We start from the raw sequence: 23429 nt of genomic DNA on the forward strand, positions 1-23429 counted from the left end.
CTGACACCCATTTACTGGTCCCTAAAGATTCCACGAAGTGCAACAATTAACCTTTGCAGGATAATTCGCCGAGAATTTTCCGTGGCACTTATAAAATGGTCAATCCCCTAAAGTCATTACTGTTTGGTGTCTCCCTTTTCGGGAATTGTTATCACATATCCTTCCTTCCAATCATCAAGAATGGTTTCCTCTTCCCAGACTCTATCGAAGATCTCATACAGCATCTGAGTCGAGGAGTTTGTATATGCCCTTAGGATCTCCATCGGGCCTTGTTTTTTTTTCATTCTGTAGTTTCGAATTGCTTTTGCTATTTCCTCCTTCTTGGGTTTTCAAGTGTTGACGTCCAGTTCGGTCAGGGCCTCTAGGACGACTGCAGGATCTGTTGGTGGCCTGTCCAACATCCTTTGAAGTAGCTATTATTGGTCATTCCACGCTTGACATGCCCCAGAATAGTAGGCCAACGTGTTACCAGTACAGGTGGTGTCTATAGCAAAAACGGCTTTCACTGAGACGTTCTGTTCGAAGGCGGAGTTTGCTAAGTGTGTGATTAGGTCTCCATGCGGTTTCTCCAGACGCACGCGAGTGAGGGACATATTCTTTTTAAATTAGCTCACGAGGTGTCCCTTTCACGATATACGGTGCTCACAAATTTCTATCTTTCCCCACATGATTTAATTGGATATCGACCTCCTTTTTCCTAAATAAGCTGGATTTTATTTATTCACAAAAGCCCAGATACAAATCAAGAAGATCTAAAGATGTAAGCTGAACGAGCCGAGTTCATGCCACAGAGAGTTTACCACAGGCTTCTTGCAAACTATACTGTCGTTGCAATTATCAGCGCAAGATCCTTTGATCTATTTGCAAAGTCCTCCCCTGAATGTAAGCCTATAGCTCCCCTGTTGTAAACCCGTATTACTGTACATCGTATTTTCTTTTTTTCCGACATTATGTCAAGTGATTTTCTGCGCTCAGTATTGTTTGTGGGTATCTAAATATGAGCCCTGTCATTATTGAAATTGACATCTTGTCCCGATAATAAGGTATAAAGTCTGCTTACGAGCCACCTGGCCCATCACACCGATGCTTATTTCCGGTTTCTGTAGTCTAAAGCAACTGAGAGTATTTCTACTGGCTCCTACTGTCCATCGCTGGGTTGCCGCCCAGCACTAGACTCGCCGGTACCGACCACTATGCACATGAGTGGAGAGGGTAGCTGTAACAGTAAAGTGTCTTGCCCAAGAAGACAGCACAGTGTCCCCGGCCAGGGCTCGTACCTGGACCAAATTCGAGCACAATAACCATGAGGCCACTGTGCCTTTCGCACTTCCAAAGAGATGTACGCCAAAAAGAATGCCGAGTACAAATACGCGCAGCGTTGAACTAGCACCGCAATCTCACTTTTCATGCACAGAATATCAAATTTACGTGTAGCAGCACCAAGATAACCTTTACAATCCTTACTTCTAAGAAAACGCGACTTTAGGGTTTGTTGTATGGTTGATAGTTTTGGGGCCCTCAGCATTCTCAGTTTCCCTTGTGGCACCAATCCTGCTTGCAAAACGAAAGGTACAGCGCATCATCCTCTTAACTTTCTCCCGAAATTGTTGGTTGAACAAAGCATAAACAAAGGGGTTTACTGCAGAATTGAACAGAGCCATTGTGTTGGTAATGACCACGTAAACACTACTATGGGAGGTAAAATGCTTTAAAGCGTAGGAAGCTGAACTCGTCCCCCACGAGATTCCAAAGATTGAGCTGACAGTTATGACCATCAAGGTGACTCTCTTCCGTACCTTCATAACACCCTGTGAATAGAAATGCATATTTCGATTTAAAAGGTCATAAAGATCGACAATGTTTAAAACACATCATCAAATGTAACCCTTCCACACGGCTTTTCAAGCTAATTTAGATAATTCATCATGTTTAAACAAAGGAAATCATGGTCGGGACATTATTCGGATATCTGAAATTAATTGACATAGATTTTTTACGCTTTTTACGATTTTTACGTCCTCTCCCTAGCGATAAAGACATATTGGACGATTTTCCAAAGAATTCCGACCACTTTCCGAAGATTTCCGAAGATTCTCCAAAACTTGGCCGAAGACCACACGAACCGTCGATTCCAAACAATCTCCGAAATTTTGCGAAAGATTTCTGAAAAAAATTGCCGAAGACTTTCGAGGAAAATCGAAAGATGTTTCGATCATGCACCAACAAATTTTATTACAGTTTAAGGGTCTAACGTGATATCAGTGAAGTAATCGATAGCTTCACTAGAAAGGATATGGAAAATACGCCAGCCGAGTCCCGGATGTGGTTTTGTATGAATTTTACGAGTGCATGGTGTATTTTCCAGTAAAACACTCTTGTCTATATAATAAAGTCCGCTACGCGTCGTTATTTCAACTTAGCTCTTGGAAAATGTGGTCAAACCTGATAAATCAGTCCCATACCATTTGCATTATTGTGCAGGATTCAATTTCAAATGGTGACACAAGGTATTATCTAAAACGCTGTCAGTTTAAAAATCTTTAAATAAGTTGACTCTTACCTTTTGTTGGTGGGTAGGTTCATTGTCGTCATTACGTTTGAACCACAAAGTGTACACGACCATGGAGTACAAGCCAACCATCAGTGCCAAAGGAAGAGCAGTCGTGGCTAAAAGCCATATCAAGCTATAAGCCTGGGCCATCCACTCACCAGGAAAGGTCTCCCCACAGCTTTGGATTCTCTTGTCAAAATTCGTTACCAGGAATCCAGGGAAGGTGAACATAAGTGAAAAGATCCAAGAACCAGGTATGATCACCTAAAATCGTGATGTGGAAAATGAACGAAATAAGCAGAACAACCAGGTGTTAAACAGTCCCTAGCCTCCAGGTTTGATTTTTGTAAATGGAAAACGCCTCAAATTTACCTGCCAGTTTCGTTCCTCTGTTTACCAGCAGCATAAACGATAAAGAAGTAACAATTTAAACATGACGGTGGATTAAGGCTATGTGTAAGATGAAAGAAAGTGCATCCTCGCGCATCATAAGTTACCTTTAGCTTGCGCTTGGTAAGTCTTCCTTTGTTTCCATGGGGATGCATCACAGCGTAGAAGCGTTCAACAGCAACAGCCACCAGCGTAAACGCCGAGGAAACTCCTCCAAACCAGCCCAGTGTTCCACCTGTTAACAATCTGCATAAAGCTTTACCCGCCTCCCCGTCTGGGTGGGTGAAAGTACGGCTTAGAATGAACTTTGGTGCAAGAAATATCGCGAAGGTTATGTCTGCCACAGCTAGGTTCACAAGGAGATAATTTATTGAAATCCTGCAGGAGAAAATATCAGCTTTAGTTCACAAACGGAAAAAAAGCTTCTGTACCCTATGAATCAAAAGTTTGGGTGCAATAAAACTATTGTCTAAATTATATATTATACAGTCGTTCTAACTGATTGCATATACCTATCTGTAAAACTTTGGTTTGTTGACGAAGAAAAATGTTGATTTTAGCAATAGACAGAGGTTGAAGGTCAGCTAATAAAATCATAACGTGTATATATTAAAGTGGCGGCGTCGAACGCACTCATAATCTTTGATAACTACTAGTATATTATAGAGTCGTTTCAACCCCTATTTCTATGCCGTTTTATGCTATAATTACTGTATGCCATTTCTAGTTTATTTTAAAGTTATTTTTATATATTTATATCGCATTTGACAATTTTTTTCACAGATGATCCACTTTAATCTTTAGACTTTAGACTGTTTAAAGTACTATTGAAATATATTTTGAGACAGTGGATTTCCATGGTGCATGACGGGACGCACGGAACTTCTACTGGAAGTACCGCAGAGAAATGGTAGAAAATTTTCCTAGCATTCCTTATATACTCTCACTAGGGTTCTTCGTCTTGCGGCCAGGGAAGGCGTCATAGTCTGTTTCAGTGACATGTCGATGATATCAAATAAAAAAAAAAAAAAACACAAATGACCGATGGAATATGAGACAGGCTTTAAAATGAAGTCACGATATTAATAGTGTTCTAAAAGTAAATAGTGTGTTCGAGTCATTCCCGATGCTTTTAAATGATGGCGGACTTCACCGACGCCAATAATCTGGAACAAAACAAGGTCATTATATATCGGATCACGTCTAAACACACGTGAAGAAAGACTTGGGCAGGAAAAAGAAGGTGAGCGGACCAAACCGGGGATTGCCGATAAATCAAGTAATCCCCCAATAATGAACGAATTACACAACATGAACCTTCCTCTGCTTCTCCCCCTGAACCAAGATCAGATCTACAAACTGAACTTAAAGATAACAAAGTGCCTACGAATGGATGTTGAGCGTGGCGAGCAGACGTAAATGTCTTGTTTACCCAATGAAAGTCATCACAATAAACTCTGAGCTTGCATCGAGATGCTTGTCCGGGCGTAAAGGAGCGTTTAATTAATCAATCTAACACAGATCTTAAGGAATAAAAGCCCAGATGATTTGGAATACTTGTCTGAGTATGTAGTTGGCAGTTGGAGCAAAGTGCAGTATTATCACGCCCGGCAATTGAAGTTATTGTGTAGAAAAAATCGCACAATTACACAGCCGAGGGCAAAAAAAAAAACAAACAAACAAACAAAGCGCGAGGAGAAACTTAGTACATGAAGCGAAGATAAGTTGTCAGTGCTTTAGTAGACCATGCACGGCTACCAGTGGCTTGGCCAATCGCTTGGCCAATGGCTCGTACAAGCAACAAATCGTAAAAGTCCGTATACAACGACCTCCGAAAGAAGTGAGCCCGCCCTCATCCCCTGAAAAAAGAGGAACTAAGGTTCAAAAGTATTTTTCCAATCAATAACCTAAATAACGTACAATAAACTGATGACGATTCAACTAGGGAAGGTATAGCTAATTCCAGGAGGCGTCATGAAGCGCCCTGGTAAAAGAAACCCCGAAAAAATTTTCATCAAGTAACAAGAAGGTACTAACCGGACCTTGTCTTCAAATTGAAATTACTAAAATTGACAACTTTGCATCATTTTTAACAGGAACGCATAAAAAGAACGTTTAATCAAATTGAAATTAAAAACTCGACCAGAGCAGTTAAATATTTATAAAGCGGACTAACGTAGCAGTGCATCATGAACAGTAAAAATAGTTTAAGGTATCTTACATCACGGTCTACATATGAAGTGCCCACCCATGTGCCAGCAACATAAATTTGAACTGGATTGAAGAATTTCTAAAAGATTTATAAGAACTCAGTATTTTTACGAATTACACCCCCAGCCTTACAGGAACACAGCCCTGTTCTTATAGAATTAAAAAAAAAAAATAAACACCAGGAAGAAATAATTACAGTATAAGTCATTTGCGTCCCCTCATGGGGTGAAAGATTCTCGCCCATATCAACTTTCGTTTCTCTAATAAGTTCTCGCGCGTTTAGAGATGCGCCACAGTCGCGTTTTAGGCGCAGGGATCCCAACCAATGCTTATCTAACCTTTTAAAGATGCTGCTTTTAGCCCTCCCCCAAATCTACACACGTGTATTTCACTTGAGTATTTCAACTTTTTAAAGCTGCTACTTTTATCCCTTCACTCGCGTTTAAAGTGCGGGGATCCCAACCAATGCTTACCTAACTTTTAAAAGATGCTACTTTTAGCCCTCCCCTAAATCTACACACGTGTATTTCACTTGTGGAAGTCTATCGATATGGAGAGTGCTATGGTGAGAGATTCTTGCCACAATCAACTTTCTTTCTCTCCTAAGTTCTCGCGAGATTCTCGCCCATAAACACTTTCTTTTCTCTGGTAAGTTCTCGCGCGTTTAGAGATGCGCCACACTCGCCTTTTAGGTGCGGGGATCTCAACCAATGCTTGCCTAGCACTTTAAAGATGCTACTTTTAGCCCTCCCCTAAATCTACACACGTGTATTTCACTTGTGGAAGTCTATCGATGTGGAGAGTGCTTGGGTGAGAGATTCTCGCCACAATCAACTTTCTTTCTCTCCTAAGTTCTCGCGCGTTTAAAGAATCGCCAAAATTGCGTTTTAGGTGCGGGGATCCCAACCAATGCTTTCCCAATTTTTTTAAAGGCGTTACTTTTAGCCTTCCCCCAAATCTACACACGGGTATTTTACTTGTGGAAGTCTATCGATTTGCACAGTGCTTGGACTTAATATTCTCGCCCATATTAACTTCCATTTCTCCCGTAAGTTCTTGCGCGTGTAGAGATGCGCCACACTCGTTTTAGGTGCGGGGATCCCAACCAATGCTTACCTTACTTTTTTAAAGAAGCTACTTTTAGCCCCAAATCTACAAACGTGTTTTTCACTTGTGGAAGTCTATCTTTTTTGACAGTGCTTAGATAGAATATTCTCCCCCATATTAACTTACATGCCACGCACTGTCCTAATCGATAGACTTACACAAGTGAAAGTCTGTCGTGGAAGTCTGTCGCTTTGGACAATGCTTGGGTTAAAAATTCTCGCCCATTTATATCTTTTTTTTCACTCGCGTGTTTTCGCGCGTTTAGCGATGCGGCACACTCGCGTTTTTTGTGTGGGGATCCCAAACTATGCTTACGGGGCTCTTTAAAAATGCTAGTTAAACCCTCCCCCAAATCTTCATAAGTGTATTTCACTTGTGTAAGTCTATCGATTAGGACAGTGCGTGGCATGGGTTAGATATTCTTTCCCATGTCAAATTTCTTTTGTCCCGCGTGTTCTCGCGTATTCAGAGATGCATCACACTCCCGTTCCAGATGCGTGGATCCCAACCATTGCTTACCCAACTCTGTAAAAATGCTACTTTTAGCGCTCCCCCAAATCTACAATCGTGTATTTAACTTGTAAAAGTCTATCCATTTTGACAGTTCTTAGGTTGAATATTCTCGCCCATATTAACTTTCATTTCTCCCGTAAGTTCTCGCGTGTTTAGCGATGCGCCACGCTCGCGTTTTAGGTGCAGGGATCCCAACTAATGCTTACCTAACTTTTTAAAGATGCTACTTTTAGCCCTACCCTAAATTTACACACGTGTATTTGACTTGTGGAAGTCTATTGATTTGGACAGTGCTTGGGTGAAAGATTCTCGCCACTATCAACTTTCTTTTCTCTCGTAAGTTCTCACCCGTTTAGAGATCCGCCACACTCGCGTTTTAGGTGCGGGGATGCCAACCAATGTTTACCTAATTTTTTAAAGGTGCCACTTTTAGCCTTCCTCCAAATCTACTCACGTGTATTTCACTTGTGGAATTCTATGAATTTGGACAGTGCTTGGGTCAGAGATTCTTGCCTATATCAACTTTCTTTTTTCTCGTAGGTTCTTGCCCGTTTAGAGATGCTCCACACTCGCGTTTTAGGTGCGGGGATCTTATTCAATCCTTTCTTAACTTTTTAAAGGTGCTACTTTCAACCCTCCCCCAAATCTAAACACGTGTATTTTACTCGTGGAAGTCTGTCGCTTTGGGCAATGCTTGGGTTAAAGATTTTCGCCCATATATATTGCTTTTTCACTCGCGTGTTTTCGCGCGTTTAGCGATGCGGCACACTCACGTTTTTGGTGTGGGGATCTTAAAGTATGCTCACAAGGCCTTTTAAAAATGCAAGTTTTGGCCCTCCCCCAAATATACACAAGTGTATATCACTTTTGGAAGTCTATTGATTTGGATAGTGCTTGGATTAGATAGTCTTTCCCATGTCAATTTTCTTTTTTTCCTGCGTGTTCTCGCGAGTTTAAAGATGCACCACACTCGCGCTTTAGATGCAGGGATCCCATCCTATACTTACCTAACTTTTTAAAGATGCTACTTTCAGCCCTCTCCCAAATCTACACGCGTGTATTTCATTTATGGAAAGCTGTCGATAGGCACAGTGTTTGGTCTGGAAATTCTTGCCCATATCAACTTTCTTTCCTCTCGTAAGTTTTGCGCATTTAGAGAGCGCCATACTTGCGTCTTAGGTGCCGGTATCCCAAACAATGGTTACATAACTTTTTAAAGATGCTACTTTTAGCCCTCCCGCAAGTCTACAGACGTGTATTTAACTTGTGGAATCGAAGTTGATCGATTTGGACAGTGCTTGGGTGAGAGATTCTCGCCACTATCAACTTTCTTTTCTTTCGTAAGTTCTTGCGCGTTTATAGATGAGTCACACTCGCGTTTTACGCGCGGGGATCCCAAAAAATGCTTTCTTAACTTTTTAAAAAAGCTACTTTTAGCCCTCCCCCAAATCTACACACGTATATTTTACTTGTGGAAGTATGTCGATTTTGGACATTTCTTAGGTTAAATATTCTCGCCCATATTAACTTTCATTTCTCCCGTAAGTTCTTGCGCGTTTAGAAATGCGCCACACTCGAGTTTTAGGTGCGGGGATCCCAGCCAATGTTTACCTAACTTTTTAAAGATGCTACTTTAGCCCTCCCCTAAATCTACACACGTGTATTTCACTTGTGCAAGTCTATCGATTTGGACATTGCTTCGGTAAGAGATTCTCGCCACTATCAACTTTCTTTTCTCTGGTAAGTTCTCCCACGTTTAGAGATGCGCCATACTCCGGTTTTAGGTGCTGGGATCCCAACCAATGCTTACCCAACTTTTTAAAGATGCTACTTTTAGCCCTACCCTAAATCTACACACGTGTATTTCACTTGTGGAAGTCTATCGATTTGGACAGTGCTTGGGTGAAAGATTCTCGCCACTATCAACTTTCTTTTCTCTCGTAAGTTCTCACCCGTTTAGAGATCCGCCACACTCGCGTTTTAGGTGCGGGGATGCCAACCAATGCTTACCTAACTTTTTAAGGGTGCTACTTTTAGCCCTCCTCCAAATCTACTCACGTGTATTTCACTTGTGGAATTCTATGAATTTGGACAGTGCTTGGGTAAGAGAATCTTGCCTATATCAACTTTCTTTTCTCTCGTAGGTTCTCGCGCGTTTAGTGATGCACCATACTCGCGGATTTGGTGTCGGGATCTTCAACTATAATTGCTGGACTTTTTAAAGATGCTGGATTTGGCCCTTTCTCAAATCTACACACGTGTATTTCACTTGTGGAAGTCTGTCGCTTTGGAGAACCCCTGGGTTAAAGATTCTCGCCCATTTATATCTTTTTTTACTCGTGTGTTTTCTCGAATTAGTTTAGAGTCCCTGGGACTCGGAAATACTGCCCAAAATCTTGGAAATCGACCCAAAGTAGGTCAAAATCACGCTACGAGTAGCCCGGTCTCAGCGACTTTCTAGTCACTAAGTAGCTATATTTCGGCCGGACTGTCCATTTCACTAAAAATTAAAGTCTTCTCGAGTTAGTTTAGAGTCCCTGGGATTCAGAAATATCGCCCAAGTTTCTGGACAACGATCGCCCTGAAGTTGGTCAAAATCACGCTGGGCGTAGCCCGGTCTCGGCGATTTTAAGCACTGTCCAAATCGATAGAATTCCACAAGTGAAATACACGTGTGGAGATTTGGGGCAGGGCTAAAAGTAGCATCTTTGAAAGGTTAGGTAAGCATTGGTTGGGATCCCTGCACCTAAAACGCAAGTGTGGCGCAACTCTAAACGTGGGAGAACTTACGACAGAAAAGAAAGTTGATATGGGCAAGAATGTCCAACCTAAGCACTGTCCAAATCGATAGACTTCCACAAGTGAAATGCACGTGTGTAGATTTGAGGAAGGGCTAAAACTAGCATATATCTTTAAAAGTTAAGTAAGCATTGGTTAAGATCCCGACACTTAAAATGCGAGCTTGGCGCATCACTAAACACGCGAAAACTTAGGAGAGAAAAGAAAGTTGATAGTGGTGAGAATCTCTCACCCAAGCACTGTCCAAATCGAAAGACTTCAACAAGTGAAATACACGTGTGTAGATTTAGTCAAGGCTAAAATTAGCATCTTTAAAAGGGTAGGTAAGCATTGGTTGGGATCCCCGCACCTAAAACGCGAGTGTGACGCATATCTAAACAAGTGAGAACTTACGAGAGAAAAGAAAGTTGATATGGGCGGGAATCTCCAACTCAAACACTGTGCAAATCGATAGTTTTCCACAAGTGAAAAACACGTGTGTAGATTTGGGGCAGGGCTAAAAGTAGCATCTTTAAAAAGGTAGGTAAGCATTGGTTGGGATTCCCGCACCTAAGACGCGAGTGTGGCGCATCTCTAAACGCGCGACAACTTCCGAGGGAAAAGAATGTTGATATGGGCGAGAATCTCTCACCCAAGCACTGTCCAAATCGAAAGACTTCCACAAGTGAAATAAACGTGTGTAGATTTGGGGGAGGGCTAAAAGCAGCACCTTTAAAAGTTAGGTAAGCATTGGTTGGCATCCCCGCACCTAAAACGCGAGTGTGGCGCATCTCTAAACGCGCGAGAACTTACGAGAGAGAAAAAAGTTGATAGTGGCGAGAATCTCTCACCCAAGCACTGTCCAAATCGATAGACGTCCACAAGTGAAATACACGTGTGTAGATTTGGGGGAGGGCTGAAAGCAGCATCTTTAAAGAGTTAGGTAAGCATTGGTTGGCATCCCCGCACCTAAAACGCGAGTGTGGCGGATCTCTAAACGCTCGAGAACTTACGAGGGAAAAGAAAGCTGATATGGGCAAGAATGTCTAACCCAAACATTATGCAAATCGATGGTTTTCCACAAGTGAAATACACGTTTGTAGATTTGGTGGAGGGCTAAAAGTAGAATTTTTAAAAAGTTAGGTAAGCGTTGGTTGGATCCCCGCACTTAAAACGCGAGTGTGGTGCATCTCTAAACGTGCGAGAACTTACCAGAGAAATGAAAGTTAATATGGGCGAGAATCTCTAACCCCATGAGAGAACGCAAATGACTTCTACCGTAGGCATCTCTTCCTGGTGTTTTTTTTTTTTTTTTTTTTTTTTGCCTTTTTAATTCTATGAGAACAGGGCTGTATTCCTCTAAGACTGTGGGTGTAATTCGTAAAAACACTGCGTTCTTATAAATCGTTAAGAAATTCTTCAATCCAGTTCAAATTTATGTTGCTGGCACATGGGTGGGCACTTCATATGTAGACCGTGATGTAAGATACCTTAAACTATTTGTACTGTTCATGATGCACTGTTACGTTAATCCGCTTTATAAATATTTAACTGCTCTGGTCGAGTTTTTAATTTCAATATGATTAAACGTTCTTTTTATCCGTTCCTGTTAAAAATGATGCAAAGTTGTCAGTTTTAATTAGTAATTTCAATTTGAAGGCAAGGTCCTGTTAGTACCTTCTTGTTACTTGATAAAAATTTTTTCGGGGTTTGTTTTACCAGGGCGCTTCATGACGCCTCCTGGAATAAGCTATACCCTCCCTGGTCGAATCGTCATCAGTTTATCGTAAGTTGTTTAGGTTATTGATTGGAAAAATAATTATACTTTTGAACCTTAGTTCCTCTCTTTTCTGAGGGGATGGGGGGTGGGCTCACTTCTTTCGGAGGTCGCTACTTATGGACGTTTACGATTCGTTGCGTGTACGAGCCAGTGGCCAAGCGATTGGCCAAGCGATTGGAAGCCGTGCATGATCTGCTAGAGCATTGACAATCTATCTTAGCTCCATGTACTAAGTTTCTTCTCGCGTTTTTTTTTGTTTTTGTTTTTGTTTTTGTTTTTGTTTTTTTGTTTTTGCCCTCGGCGGTGTCATTGTGCGATATTTTCTACACAATAACTCCAATTACCGAGCATGATAATACTGCACGTGGCTCCCACTGCCAACGACATGCTCAGACAAGTATTCCAGATCATCTGGGTTTTTATTCCTTAAGATCTGTGTTAGATTGGTTTCTCTTTTTTTCCAGGCGTGACATACCCAAGTGGGGCAGTTCAGAAGCAACTGCTGGATCAAGTGTATGGTGAAGCTAATATTAACCCTTCAGATGTTGCATATGTTGAAGCTCATGGCACAGGCACCAAGGCTGGTGACCCTGAAGAGCTGAATGCAATCACATCTGTCTTCTGCAAGAACCGTCCTGGACCCCTGCTCATTGGCTCAGTCAAGTCTAATATGGGAGATCCTGAACCAATCAAACGCTCCTTTACGCCCGGTGTGAGCCCACCCCCCAGCCATTGTAATGTCTTTCATTGGGTAAACAAGACATTTACGTCTGCTCGCCACGCTCAACATCCATTCGTAGGCACTTTGTTATCTTTAAGTTCAGTTTGTAGATCTGATCTTGGTTCAGGGGGAGAAGCAGAGGAAGGTTCATGTTGTGTAATTCGTTCATTATTGGGGGATTACTTGATTTATCGGCATTCCCCGGTTTTGTCCGCTCACCTTTTTTCCTACCCAAGTCTTTCTTCACGTGTGTTTAGGCGTGATCCGATACATAATGACCTTGTTTTGTTCCCGATTATTGGCGTCGGTGGAGTCCGCCATCATTTGAAAGCATCGGGAATGACTCGAACGCACTATTTACTTTTAAAACACTATTAATATCGTGACTTCATTTTAAAGCTTGTCTCATATTCCAACGGTCCTTTCTGGTTTATTTTTTACTGGATATCATCGACATGTCACTGAAACAGATTATGACGCCTTCCCTGGCCGCAAGACGAAGAACCCTAGTGAGAGTATATAAGGAACGCTAGGAAAATTTCCAACCATTTCTCTGCGGTACTTACAGTAGAGGCCCCGTGCGTCCCGTCTACTTCCGTTAAAACTACTTTAAAAATAGTCTTGCAGATTAAAACCTGTTTTTAAAACTATTTGTATTCTGTTTTTATTTGCTGAGTTCGTAAGGAGATTTTTAAAGTAGTTACAGACTATTGTAATTATATATTTATTTAAACTTAGCAAAGGATTTCGAGTTTTGGAATTTAAACCATAATTAAAAGCCTTTCAAAATACTTTTCAAACATTGTCTCAATAGTGTTTTAAGCAAGCTGAGACACCATTTAAATCAGTCGAAAAATACCTTAAAAATACACTTTTCGCCCTATTTTTAATCTATCTCATAAAATTGGTAAAAGACAGTTTTTAAAAATAGTATTTAAATACATTTAAAATAGTATTTGGTTTGGTAAGGGTACGCTCCGAGGCTTGGGGAAATAACAAAAGAAATGGCATCGAAGTTGAGGGATGAATAACTAATTCCCTTTGTTTTGTTCCCTCGGGCCTCGTAGCCAACCAGTTAGAATTTTGATATATGGAAAATGACTATTCGGCTAAGTATGTTAAAAATAGACCAGATAAAGAAAAATTGATCAGTTGTGTACAAGAAAGTGAAGAACACTTTCCACTATTTGGATAACTTTTTTTCAGCTATATTAAATGAGAGCTAGTTTGGTGCCTTTATTGTTATGATAATACGACCATTTCAGAATTTAAATTCACGAACGAGCACGATATATATCAATTCTACAGTCCCAAGAATGAATTGGCAGAAACAGATTCAAGCTGTATTGACGAGCCGAGCTAATTGCTACCACATTAACATGAGGAGATAAAGTAAGAAGGTCCGATCCATGAAAGTGACAATTAATAAATTCCTTATGGAATAAGCATTGCTAACATTAGAAAACGTTGTGTCGCATAGCTCTCTAACGCAACGTAAGCCAAGTAAACCTAGCACTGTGTCACTGCATGGAGCGCCAAAAATAATACGAATTTACGAATTTTGTGTAACGCATGAGTCCCAGAGCTCAACGGTAAAAACGCAAAGAGCAGATCAGTGACGGATCAGCTCTTCGAAAGCTACTTTTCAATCTGATATTATATTAAATTTCATCTCTTCTGGAGATAATCTGGCAGTGAATAATAAAGTATTTCAATTTAAGCCTACCTCATTTCTCTATTTTTCGTTATGATGACACAAACAAGAGTGTTTCCAATAATATTTGTAATGATGAGTATACAGTGTACCGTTGTTACGGCAGCTTCGGCAGACATGTTTAGTGACGTATGGTGAGGCTGAAACCAAAACAAATTCAAATGTATCAGTATTAAATATTGTAAAATTTATGAAAAATACGCAGGTCATAAAGGGCCTCAAAGACAACGGTTTCTGGTGTTTACAATGTTCATTCCTTTAGGAGTGTATCACACCCTTTCTTTCTTTCATTTTCTAAATAATGTCATTTCGTATAATGTTATTTCATATAACTTATTTCGTATACATAATTAACTATGTGGCGAAGGCTCGTCAATCTGATAGCTTGCTTCTGCCGATGCATTTCGGGGAGAGTATTTCGTACCCGTTCATGATCTTCAAAGCCTCTAAATATCACATTGCCATAACAGATTATAACAATGAAGCCACCAAACCAGGTAGTTGGGCGAGAGTCATCACGCATTTTAAAAGTAAAATCAGTTAAGAAAGACACATGTACTTTGGTGTTTGAAACAAAACCTGTGAGAACTTCAAAATTATTCATGTTTATCAAAACAGGAACTTTTGGGAAACATTGTTATTTTGGGTCAATTACCAGCGCGCGAAAAAGATTTAAAACCCTTTGTCAAAGGCGCCTTCTTTTGTTGAATGAACTGTTTTATTTTCAAGCTAAAGGAGGCCTTCTGGTAGGATTCAATTAATTGAACGAGGCAATTAAAGTTGAAGTTCGTCGTCTTTAAGTTCGAATTCGTACCTCGCATGTACATCTATCGTCATGTCGTCGTTCTGCGTCATTTTGCATAAATGTCTCTTAGCTGGGAAAATACAAGGTTTTACACTGCATATGGTGTTGTAGTTATAGTATACGCCGCCTCAAACTTACAGCGTTCCATTTTTTTCTGGTCACAATCAACTGACAACTTTCTCTAAAACCTGCATTTATCGCCGTCGAAACGACAGGTGCACGATAAATAATAGATGCATATGAAGACTAATATTCGTGCAAAATTTCCTAAGGTTTAATTCTATCCAATCTTCTGGGGCTAACTTTTAATTATCTGATGACAATATTTATTCTCTTTGCATCCGCCTTAATAGCACGTAACTGCAATAGCATTTACCGACCGGAATTACAAACGCATCTTCAAAACGCAGCCAGAGAAGATAAACTGTATGAGGTCATAAAGACAGATCTAGCCCGGGGGGCTGTGATAATTTTTTCATGCATACTTCAATATTTTGTCAGTTAACTTCATATGTGTGATAAGATTAAAATATAGATAGGTCCAACCAACATATGCGGGCATGACACACGTACCTTTTTTCTTATCCAGCAAAAGATAGAACTGTGTCAGTAGACTAAACAACAGAATTGGTGAAGTACATCATTATTAGTTAAACAACACAGAATAGTCACATGCTGCTTCTCTTTCATAATCAATATTGTTTTTTCTCCTTTCCGTTGTCATGACGTATCCTGTACAAGTTGACATCTGTCTTCAGATGTTTCCCTACGCTTACAGACTGATCACAGAGTTTGACATTCATCATTTTAGCACTCAGCTGCCGTCAAAAATGGCGGAAAATTGTGCGTTTCATTTTTGCTCTTACACATCAGCGCGATTGTATTTATAGATTAGTTACTAGTGCATGTCTTGCTTTTTCTAAATCATTAATTTGATTAGGAAAAGCTGCACGTGTCATAATAATTTTTCGACAAGGCTAATTTTAGTTAATTTCAATACCATCAAAAGCCGACTGGTACATCGAGTTTGAAGTCGAACCTAACATTTTCTGAAGCCCAGTACTCTATATATTATGTTGTGTGAAAACCTGTTTTGCGGCAAGAAAGAAGCATTCCGTCGAGAGACATAAAAGTGAGGTACATTTTGGTACATTCGCATTCGCGAAATGGATATGGAACTTGGACAGTGACCTTCATCAAGAACACAAATAAGTGATTGTAAACCTTTTTCGACATTACGGATGCTTCAATTTTTTTTTTTTTTCACAAGGGTGCATTCCCTTTATTGACAACATCATTAAATTTTTGCAAATACCTGCAGTTAAACAAAGTAGATGCTGTTTTTGGTACATTGTAATGTTATGCAAATTTCTTGATCGACATCGAACACAAGGCACGTACATAAAATATTTTTCATAAGGTTGTTTTCCCTTTTTTGAAAACATCATAAACTTTTGCAAACATTTGTAGCTAAACAAAATATACGCTGCTTTTGGTACATTGTAGTGTTATGCAAATTATTTGATGGGCACCGCACACGTGACATGCGCATATAGCTGAAAAGTGTTTTTCACAAGATTATATTCCCTTTCTTGACAACAATATTAACTCTTTGCAAACACTTGATGTTAAACAGAAATAGTCGCTGCTTTTGATACATTGTAAAGCCGGGGTTATGCAATTTAAACTTCAATCAACATCGAACACAATTAATGAAAGAACGTGCCTAAATACATATAGCTGAAAACTGTTTATTTCTTCCGTCTGAATTTTTTTAAAGGTGACAACTGAAACACATGTAATTCGTTGCCAATCAGCAGTTTTAATATTCGTGGAAGACCCATGCACAGCCGAACCTGACTTCAAGAATCAAAGTGGCTATGAGCCACTAAACTTGGAAAATGGAACGTCTGTGAACAGTGACAATTTTGATGCCATTGACTTGAGGTTCTAATCCGTAGAGTTAAAGTTAAAGCCCACTGGCATTGTTAAGATATAGTGCAAATCGAAACGGTTAGAGAATACACGAGGAGATGGGACACCGTTGAAAAAATTTATGAAGTTATCGGTGAACCTCGTCCGCTACACTGTATTTATGATAATCAACTATAACGTCTCTATATGAAAACATATAGGGCCGAACCTACACACGACCGTTCTCGTGTGGCTCTCATGTGGTGAGGAGGGTCCACTTGAGTCTTAAGTTGTAGTCTTCGTAATCCAATCCATAACCAGAAGAAACAACATGGATGATACGATGCAGCTCTGTTAAGCTTCAATCTTCTCGAAAATAATCGATCAATATTAATCCGATCTAATAGGTATTTTGTATGATAGAGATGAATTTCTTTAGTATTCCATAGTGGTGGAGGATCATTCAGAGTACATCGTGATCGACACTGTCGAAGACCTTGCCGAAGAGCCTAAACGTGATACAGAGTGACGAGTTCCATTCCAGGCCAGTGACTGCTCTGGAATAATTATTAGGGTTGCGATATTGTCATTACAAGACCTGTTCTTTCTGACACCCATTTGCTGGTCCCTAAGTATTCCACTGAGTGCAACAATTAGCCTTTGCAGGATAATTCGGCCGAGGATTTTTCCTGGTACTGATAACATGGTCAATCCCCTAAAGTTATTATTGTTTGTTGTATCCCTTTTTGGGAATTGTTATCACATATCCTTCCTTCCAATCATCAAGAATGGTTTCCTCTTCCCAGACTCTATCGAAGATCTCATACAGCATCTGAGTCGAGGCGTTTCTATATGCCCTTAGGATCTCCATCGGGCCTTGTTTTTTTCCATTCTGTTGTTTAGAATTGCTTTGCTATTTCCTCCTTGCTGGGTTTTCTAGTGTTGACGTCCAATTCAATCAGGGCCTCTCGGACGACTGCAGGATCTGTTGGTGGCCGGTACAACAATTCTCTAAAGTAGCTATTATTGGTCATTCCACCCTTGACATCCCCCAGAATTGTAGGCCAAGGTGTTACCAGTACAGGCGGTGTTTATAACAAAAACGGCTTTCACTTAGACGGTCTGTTTGAGGGCGGAGTTTGCTAAATGTGTAATTGGGTCTCCAGTTTCTTCAGACGCACGCGAGTGAGGGACAGATTCTTTGTAAATTAGCTCACGAGGTGTCCCTTTCACGATATACGGTGCTCACAAATTATTATCTTATCCCGCATGATTTAATTCAATATCTACCGCCTTTTTCCTAAATAAGCTGGGTTTCAATTATTCAAAGAAGCCCAGATGCTAATCAAGAAAATATAAAGATGTAAGCTAAGCGAGCCGAGTTTACCACAGGCTTCTTGTAAACTATGCTGTCGTTCCAATTATCAGCCCAAGATCCTTTGACTTATTTGCAATTCCTCCCCTGAATGTAAGCCCATAGCTCCCCTGAATGTGAACCCGTATGCTTAATTGTATCAAGCAGTAGGACAGCAACGGTTTTTCTGATTGTAAAGCCCCAGACTAATAAACTTGTTTTGAAGTTTTATCAAGAAACTTGTTTTTTTATTAATTGATTACTGCATGTACATCGTATTTTCTTTTTTTCCAACATTATGTCAAGTGATTTTCTGCGCTCAGTATTGTTTGTGTGTACCTAAATATAAGCCCTGCCATTACTGAAATTTGACATCTCGTTCGGATGATAAGGTAAAGTCTGCTTACGAGCCACCTGGCCCATCACACCGATGCTTATCTCCGGTTACTGCCGTCTGAAGCAGCTGAGAGTATTTCTACTCGCGATCGCTGCTCCTGCTTGGGATGTTAGTCCATCGCTGGGTTACCGCGCAACACTAGATTCGCCGGTACCGATCAGTATACACATGGGTGGAGAGGGCTACTGTGAGAGTAAAGTGCCTTGCCCAAGAAGACAGCACAATGTCCCCGGCCAGGGCTCGTACCTAGACCAAATTCGAGCACAATAACCATGAGGCCACTGTGCCTTTCGCGTTTCCAATGAAATGTCCGCCAAAAAAGATTGCCGAGTACAAACAAGCGCAGTGTTGAACTAGCACCGCGATCTCAATTTTCATGCACAGAATGTCAAATTTACATGTACGGGCACTAAGATATCCTTTACAATTCGCCCTCCTAAGACAATGCGACTTCAGCGTTTCTTGTATGGTTGATAGTTTTGGGGCCCTCAGCATTCTCAGTTTCTCTTGTGGCACCAATCCTGCTTGCAAAACGAAAGGTACAGCACATCATTGTCTTAACTTTCTCCCGAAATTGTTGGTTAAACAAAGCATAAACAAAGGGGTTTACTGCAGAATTGAAGAGAGCCATTGTGTTAGTAATGGCGACGTTACCAATATTTTGGGAGGTAAAATGCTTTAAAACGTAGGAAACTGAACTCGTCCCCCAAGAGATTCCAAAGATTGAGCTGATAGTTATGACCATCAAGGTGACTCTCTTCCGTACCTTTATAACACCCTGTGGATAAAAATTCGTATTTCGATTCAAAAGGTCATAACGATTGACAATCTTTAAAACAGATCATCAAATGTAACCTTCAAGCTAATTTAAATAATTCATTATGTTTAAACAGAGGAAATCATGGTCGGGACAGTATTCGGATATCTGAACTTGATTAACATAGATTTTTTACGCTTTTTACCAGTTTTACGTCCTCTCGCTAGTGTTAGTCTCGGTTGAGAAGACATGTCAAACACTCAAGACTATGAATGATCTCATTTTAAAAAAAAAAAGGATTCGTCAAATATATAGAGGATAATACATGGGCGCTCGTAGGAATGGAATATATCGTCGAGTGTTCAATTCGATATAAAGATCTATTAAATCCATTTTGAGATCACTGGTTATCCTTGCAATCTGATTGGTTTTCAGCAGAGCGATTTATTCACGAATCGCACTATTTTTTTTGCTCTAAATCGCATCTTTTTCTCAGCCAATGAGAAAGGGACAGTAAAACAAAACAACCAATCAGATTTCAAGGTTAGTGTAAAGTAAGCAATAAAATTTCAGGAAAATAAAAGACAAAAAGCCATTGTTTGGCGAATTTTGTAACAATTATTGTTAAAACTTTGTTGTTGTTTTTCAAAACTTTTGATGAATTTAATTAATTACAGTTTCTGAATGACGATTCTGAGCTCCTTCAGGCTGAAGACCTACTTTACAGGAGGTTTCCAACATTCAGTGTTCATTTTGACGAATATTTTGGCGATTTTTCTTCAGCATCTGCTCAAGATCCGTCCAACAAAACATAAACAAACGAAAACCACACAACAAATTCAGGGCCATCTCAAGAAGGTAGATGTTTCCTGGTTTCCGTTAGTTTCAAATGAAGCAATACAAGAGCTCAACTCTGTCGCTGTGAATAAACATACGTAGTCAAAATACGCCCCGCTCCACAAAACAGTGAATGATGAACGAACGTCTTCCGAAGCTGGTGCCCCGCCATCTTGAAAATATCTTGAAACAAACGACGCCGCAAGAACTTCACAAGGTCTTGAGTATTAAGTTCTACTCCGAGGTCACAAAAGAAAAACGGAGATGATAACGAGCTGGAATCCCTTAAAATCATGCAGAGTGCCGTTGAACGGTATTTAAAAGAGAAAAACTATCCACTGGGCATCGTGCACCCGAGGGAGTTTCACAACTCAAAAGTAATCCACCGCAGAATTACACAAGCTGCACCTTTAAATTCCTTCTCCAAAGACAACTAGAAGTCTCAGCTTCATCCACAGAAGAAAAGGAAGGTCTTCCATCATTGATTCAGGGGACAATAATTGAACTTTGATGCGTGAAGTAAACTGTTTTCGTTCCGACAGAAGTGCTTGTTTCTTTGTTATGCTCGAATGAGTTTTCGTCACATGACATCGTTTTGAATACTAAATGAGATGTCAATCCGTTTCCGGTTCCGCTATTTTAACACCGGCTACTGAATCTAAAATTTAACGCGATAAATTGTGCGAGTTCAAAATGGATTTAAAGTGGCAATTGAACTTCGTGTCGTGCAATTTTGGTCTGAAATCATACTTGTGATTTCAAATCGAACTCGCGCTGCGCGCTCGTTCAATTTTGAAATCACGCGTATGGTTTCATACACCAACAAATTTAATTACAGTTTAAGGGTCTAACGTGATATCAGTGAAGTAATCGATAGCTTCACTAGAGAGGATATGGAAAATACGCCAGCCGAGTCCCGGATGTGGTTTCCGATGAATTTTACGAGCGGTGTATTTTCCAGTAAAACACTCGTGTCTATATAATAAATTCCGCTACGCGTTGTTATTTCAATTTAGCTCTTGGAAAATGTGGTCAAACTTAATATATCAGTCCCGTACCATTTGCATGATTGTGCAGGATTCAATTTCAAATGGTGACACAAGGCATTATCTGGAACGCTATCAGTTTAAAAATCTTTAAATTAGTTGACTCTTACCTTTTGTTGGTGGGTAAGTTCATTGTCCTTATTACGTTTGAACCACAAAGTATACACGACCATGGAGTACAAGCCAACCATCAGTGCCAAAGGAAGAGCAGTTGTGGCTAAAAGCCAAATCAAGCTATAAGCCTTGGCCATCCACTCACCAGGAAAGGTCTCCCCACAGCTTTGGATTTTCTTGTCAAAATTCGTTACCAGGAATCCGGGGAAGGTGAAGACAAGTGAAAAAATCCAAGAACCAGGTATGATCACCTGAAATCGTAATGTGTAAAATGGACGAAATCAGCGGAACAACCAGGTGTTAAACAGTCCCTCGAGGTTTGATTTTTGCAAATGGAAAACAAATCCGGTCATTTTTTGCCTCAATGTTACCTGCCAGTTTCATTCCTCTGTTTACCAGCAGTATAAACAATAAAGTAATAACAATTTAAACATGACGGAGGATTCAGCCTATGTGTAAGATAAAAGAAAGTGAATCCTTTTGCACCTTTAGTTTGCGCTTGGTAAGTCTTCCTTTGTTCCCATGGGGATACATCACAGCGAAGTATCGTTCAACAGCAATAACCACCAGCGTAAACGCCGAGGAAACTCCTCCAAACCAGCCCAGTGTTCCACCTGTTACCAATCTGCATAAAGCTTTACCTGCCTCCCCGTCTGGGTGGGTGAAAGTACGACTTAGAATGAACTTTGGTGAAAGGAATATCGCGAAGGTTATGTCTGCCACAGCTAGGTTCACAAGGAGATAATTTATTGAAATCCTGCAGGAGAAAATGTCAGCTTTAGTTTACAAACGGAAAAAGAAAAAAACTTATGTATTCTATGAATCAAAAGTTAAGGTGCAATAAAACTAACTATTTCCTAAATTTTATACATTAGTCGTGCTAACCGGTTGCATTATATTATGCCGAATGGCGAGTTCAATTTTTTAAAAGACGGTGCTCTCCAAAACAAACAGAGCCTCTTCCAGGCGTTCAGTTTTGTTGTGGCGTATAATCATTTATTTCTATTTCAGCATACCTTAATTCTCTATTTTTCAATATGATGACACAAACGAGGGTGTTTCCAACAATATTTGCAATGGCGAGTATGCAGTGTACTGTTGTTACGGCATCATTGGCAGATTCTGGCATTTTAGCGAAGTGGTAGAGCTATAACTGAAAAAATGTACATGTAAGAGTGTTAAATATTGAAATACTAAAGAAAATACGGACAGGTCATAAACGGCCGTTTCTCGCTTTGAGATGTTTTTAGCTTATAAGTAATTTATGAATTATGTGCTACCTTCATAGTGTTTCTTCTACTTTCTTTATCTCCTCGTGTTAATTCGATACAAAAATATGGTAGCTTGGATGGTCAACGTTGCTTGAATTCGTTTCTGCCGGTTCATATAAGGATTATACTAGGTAAACATATTTATTTCGCACTCGTTCGTGAATTTAGTCGTTGGTGAATTCATTTGCAATCGTCCGTATTAGCATATCAATAAAGCCACTAAGTTGGAGTAATTTAAGCGAGAGACAAAAAGGACCGAGGTAGTTTTGGAATGGTGGAAAGAAAATGAGAGGAGTTTCCACATCTTTACACGCTGTTGGACAATTTCAATATTTTGTCTGGTTTGCTTTTCACATTGGCGTAGAATTGGCGGATGACCAAACTCCACTCACTTGTAAAATATTCATACTATCAAAGCAGAAAGGTTCGTGCAACATTAATTAAAACTTTTGGGTCAATTTCAAACGCACGAAAAAGATAAAACCCTTTGAAATGTTCTAGTTCTAAGCTTCAGGAGGCTCGCTGGTGACTTTCAACAATTTGAGCGAAGTAAAGCGGCTTTCTTCTCACCGCCTGAGCTAAGATAGAAACTATTCTTCAAGGGCCATAATGGAAACAAAAGTTACCGACGCGATCCAATAAATTGACGAGCTCTTAACTGACTTTATCTTTGTATCTCGCGTATATATCTACCGAGAGATTGTTTTCTCTGTATCATTTACATAAATTTCTCTCGTCTGGAAATATACAAGACTTTACACTGTGATTAAAAAGTAAGTTATACCAAACCGTCTACATCGAACTTACAACGATCCATCTTCTTCTACCCACCATCAATTGAGAGCTTTCGCTAAAAAACAGTTATATAAAATTATTACTAGTATTCTCATAAAATTTTCAACATTTTCCTCCAACCCTGTGTTGCTTTCAATTGTTTAAAGATAACAATAGTGTCTCTATGACCGTCTGAATAGCAAATTCCGTTGACATTTACCGACCGGATTTAAAGAGGTAGGTTGAAAACACAGCCAAAAGTTAAACCGGCATCATAATCTCTTAGTCAACTACAAAGGCCGACCGAGCAGGGAGATTGAGATAATGTTTGAGCATGTTGACATATTTTGCTAATAAACATACATCCGGAGGATAAAAAGTAAAAAATACATAGG

The 23429-nt window shown here is 40.0% G+C and overlaps 2 protein-coding genes across 2 annotated transcripts; both read right to left on the bottom strand.

The window, feature by feature from the left end:
• Window positions 1-691: 691 nt before the first annotated feature.
• LOC110063896 (QRFP-like peptide receptor) lies at window positions 692-14869 on the bottom strand. Its single transcript, XM_089290771.1, has 5 exons — window positions 14580-14869; window positions 13778-13905; window positions 3049-3319; window positions 2561-2815; window positions 692-1808 (listed from the first exon to the last, which is right to left on the bottom strand). The coding sequence occupies exons 1-5, from the start codon at window positions 14625-14627 to the stop codon at window positions 1467-1469; spliced, it is 1044 nt and encodes a 347-aa protein (XP_089146897.1). The 5' UTR covers window positions 14628-14869; the 3' UTR covers window positions 692-1466.
• Window positions 14870-17227: 2358 nt separating this feature from the next.
• LOC110063882 (QRFP-like peptide receptor) lies at window positions 17228-23192 on the bottom strand. The gene is made up of 5 exons (XM_020770879.2): window positions 23068-23192; window positions 22006-22142; window positions 21476-21746; window positions 20986-21240; window positions 17228-19013 (listed from the first exon to the last, which is right to left on the bottom strand). The coding sequence occupies exons 2-5, from the start codon at window positions 22116-22118 to the stop codon at window positions 18672-18674; spliced, it is 981 nt and encodes a 326-aa protein (XP_020626538.2). The 5' UTR covers window positions 22119-22142; window positions 23068-23192; the 3' UTR covers window positions 17228-18671.
• Window positions 23193-23429: the final 237 nt, after the last annotated feature.

This window comes from Orbicella faveolata, unplaced genomic scaffold, assembly GCF_042242905.1.
Source record: "Orbicella faveolata isolate gen_17 unplaced genomic scaffold, um_ofav_v1 contig_2, whole genome shotgun sequence".
Classification (NCBI taxonomy): domain Eukaryota; kingdom Metazoa; phylum Cnidaria; class Anthozoa; order Scleractinia; family Merulinidae; genus Orbicella; species Orbicella faveolata.

What these genes read in the sequence shown, in the direction of transcription:
- LOC110063882 (XM_020770879.2), bottom strand. Translation starts at nt 22,118, where the DNA reads ATGCCAGAATCTGCCAATGATGCCGTAACAACAGTACACTGCATACTC. An exon ending in TTACCAAGCGCAAACTAAAG is followed by an intron (nt 21,241 to 21,475) that starts GTGCAAAAGGAT and finishes TTACGATTTCAG; the next exon opens with GTGATCATACCTGGTTCTTG. An exon ending in AACTTACCCACCAACAAAAG is followed by an intron (nt 19,014 to 20,985) that starts GTAAGAGTCAAC and finishes TTTTATCCACAG; the next exon opens with GGTGTTATAAAGGTACGGAA.
- LOC110063896 (XM_089290771.1), bottom strand. Translation starts at nt 14,627, where the DNA reads ATGCAAAATGACGCAGAACGACGACATGACGATAGATGTACATGCGAG. An exon ending in ACGATAGATGTACATGCGAG is followed by an intron (nt 13,906 to 14,579) that starts GTACGAATTCGA and finishes TTTTGGTTTCAG; the next exon opens with CCTCACCATACGTCACTAAA. An exon ending in TTACCAAGCGCAAGCTAAAG is followed by an intron (nt 2,816 to 3,048) that starts GTAACTTATGAT and finishes TCACGATTTTAG; the next exon opens with GTGATCATACCTGGTTCTTG.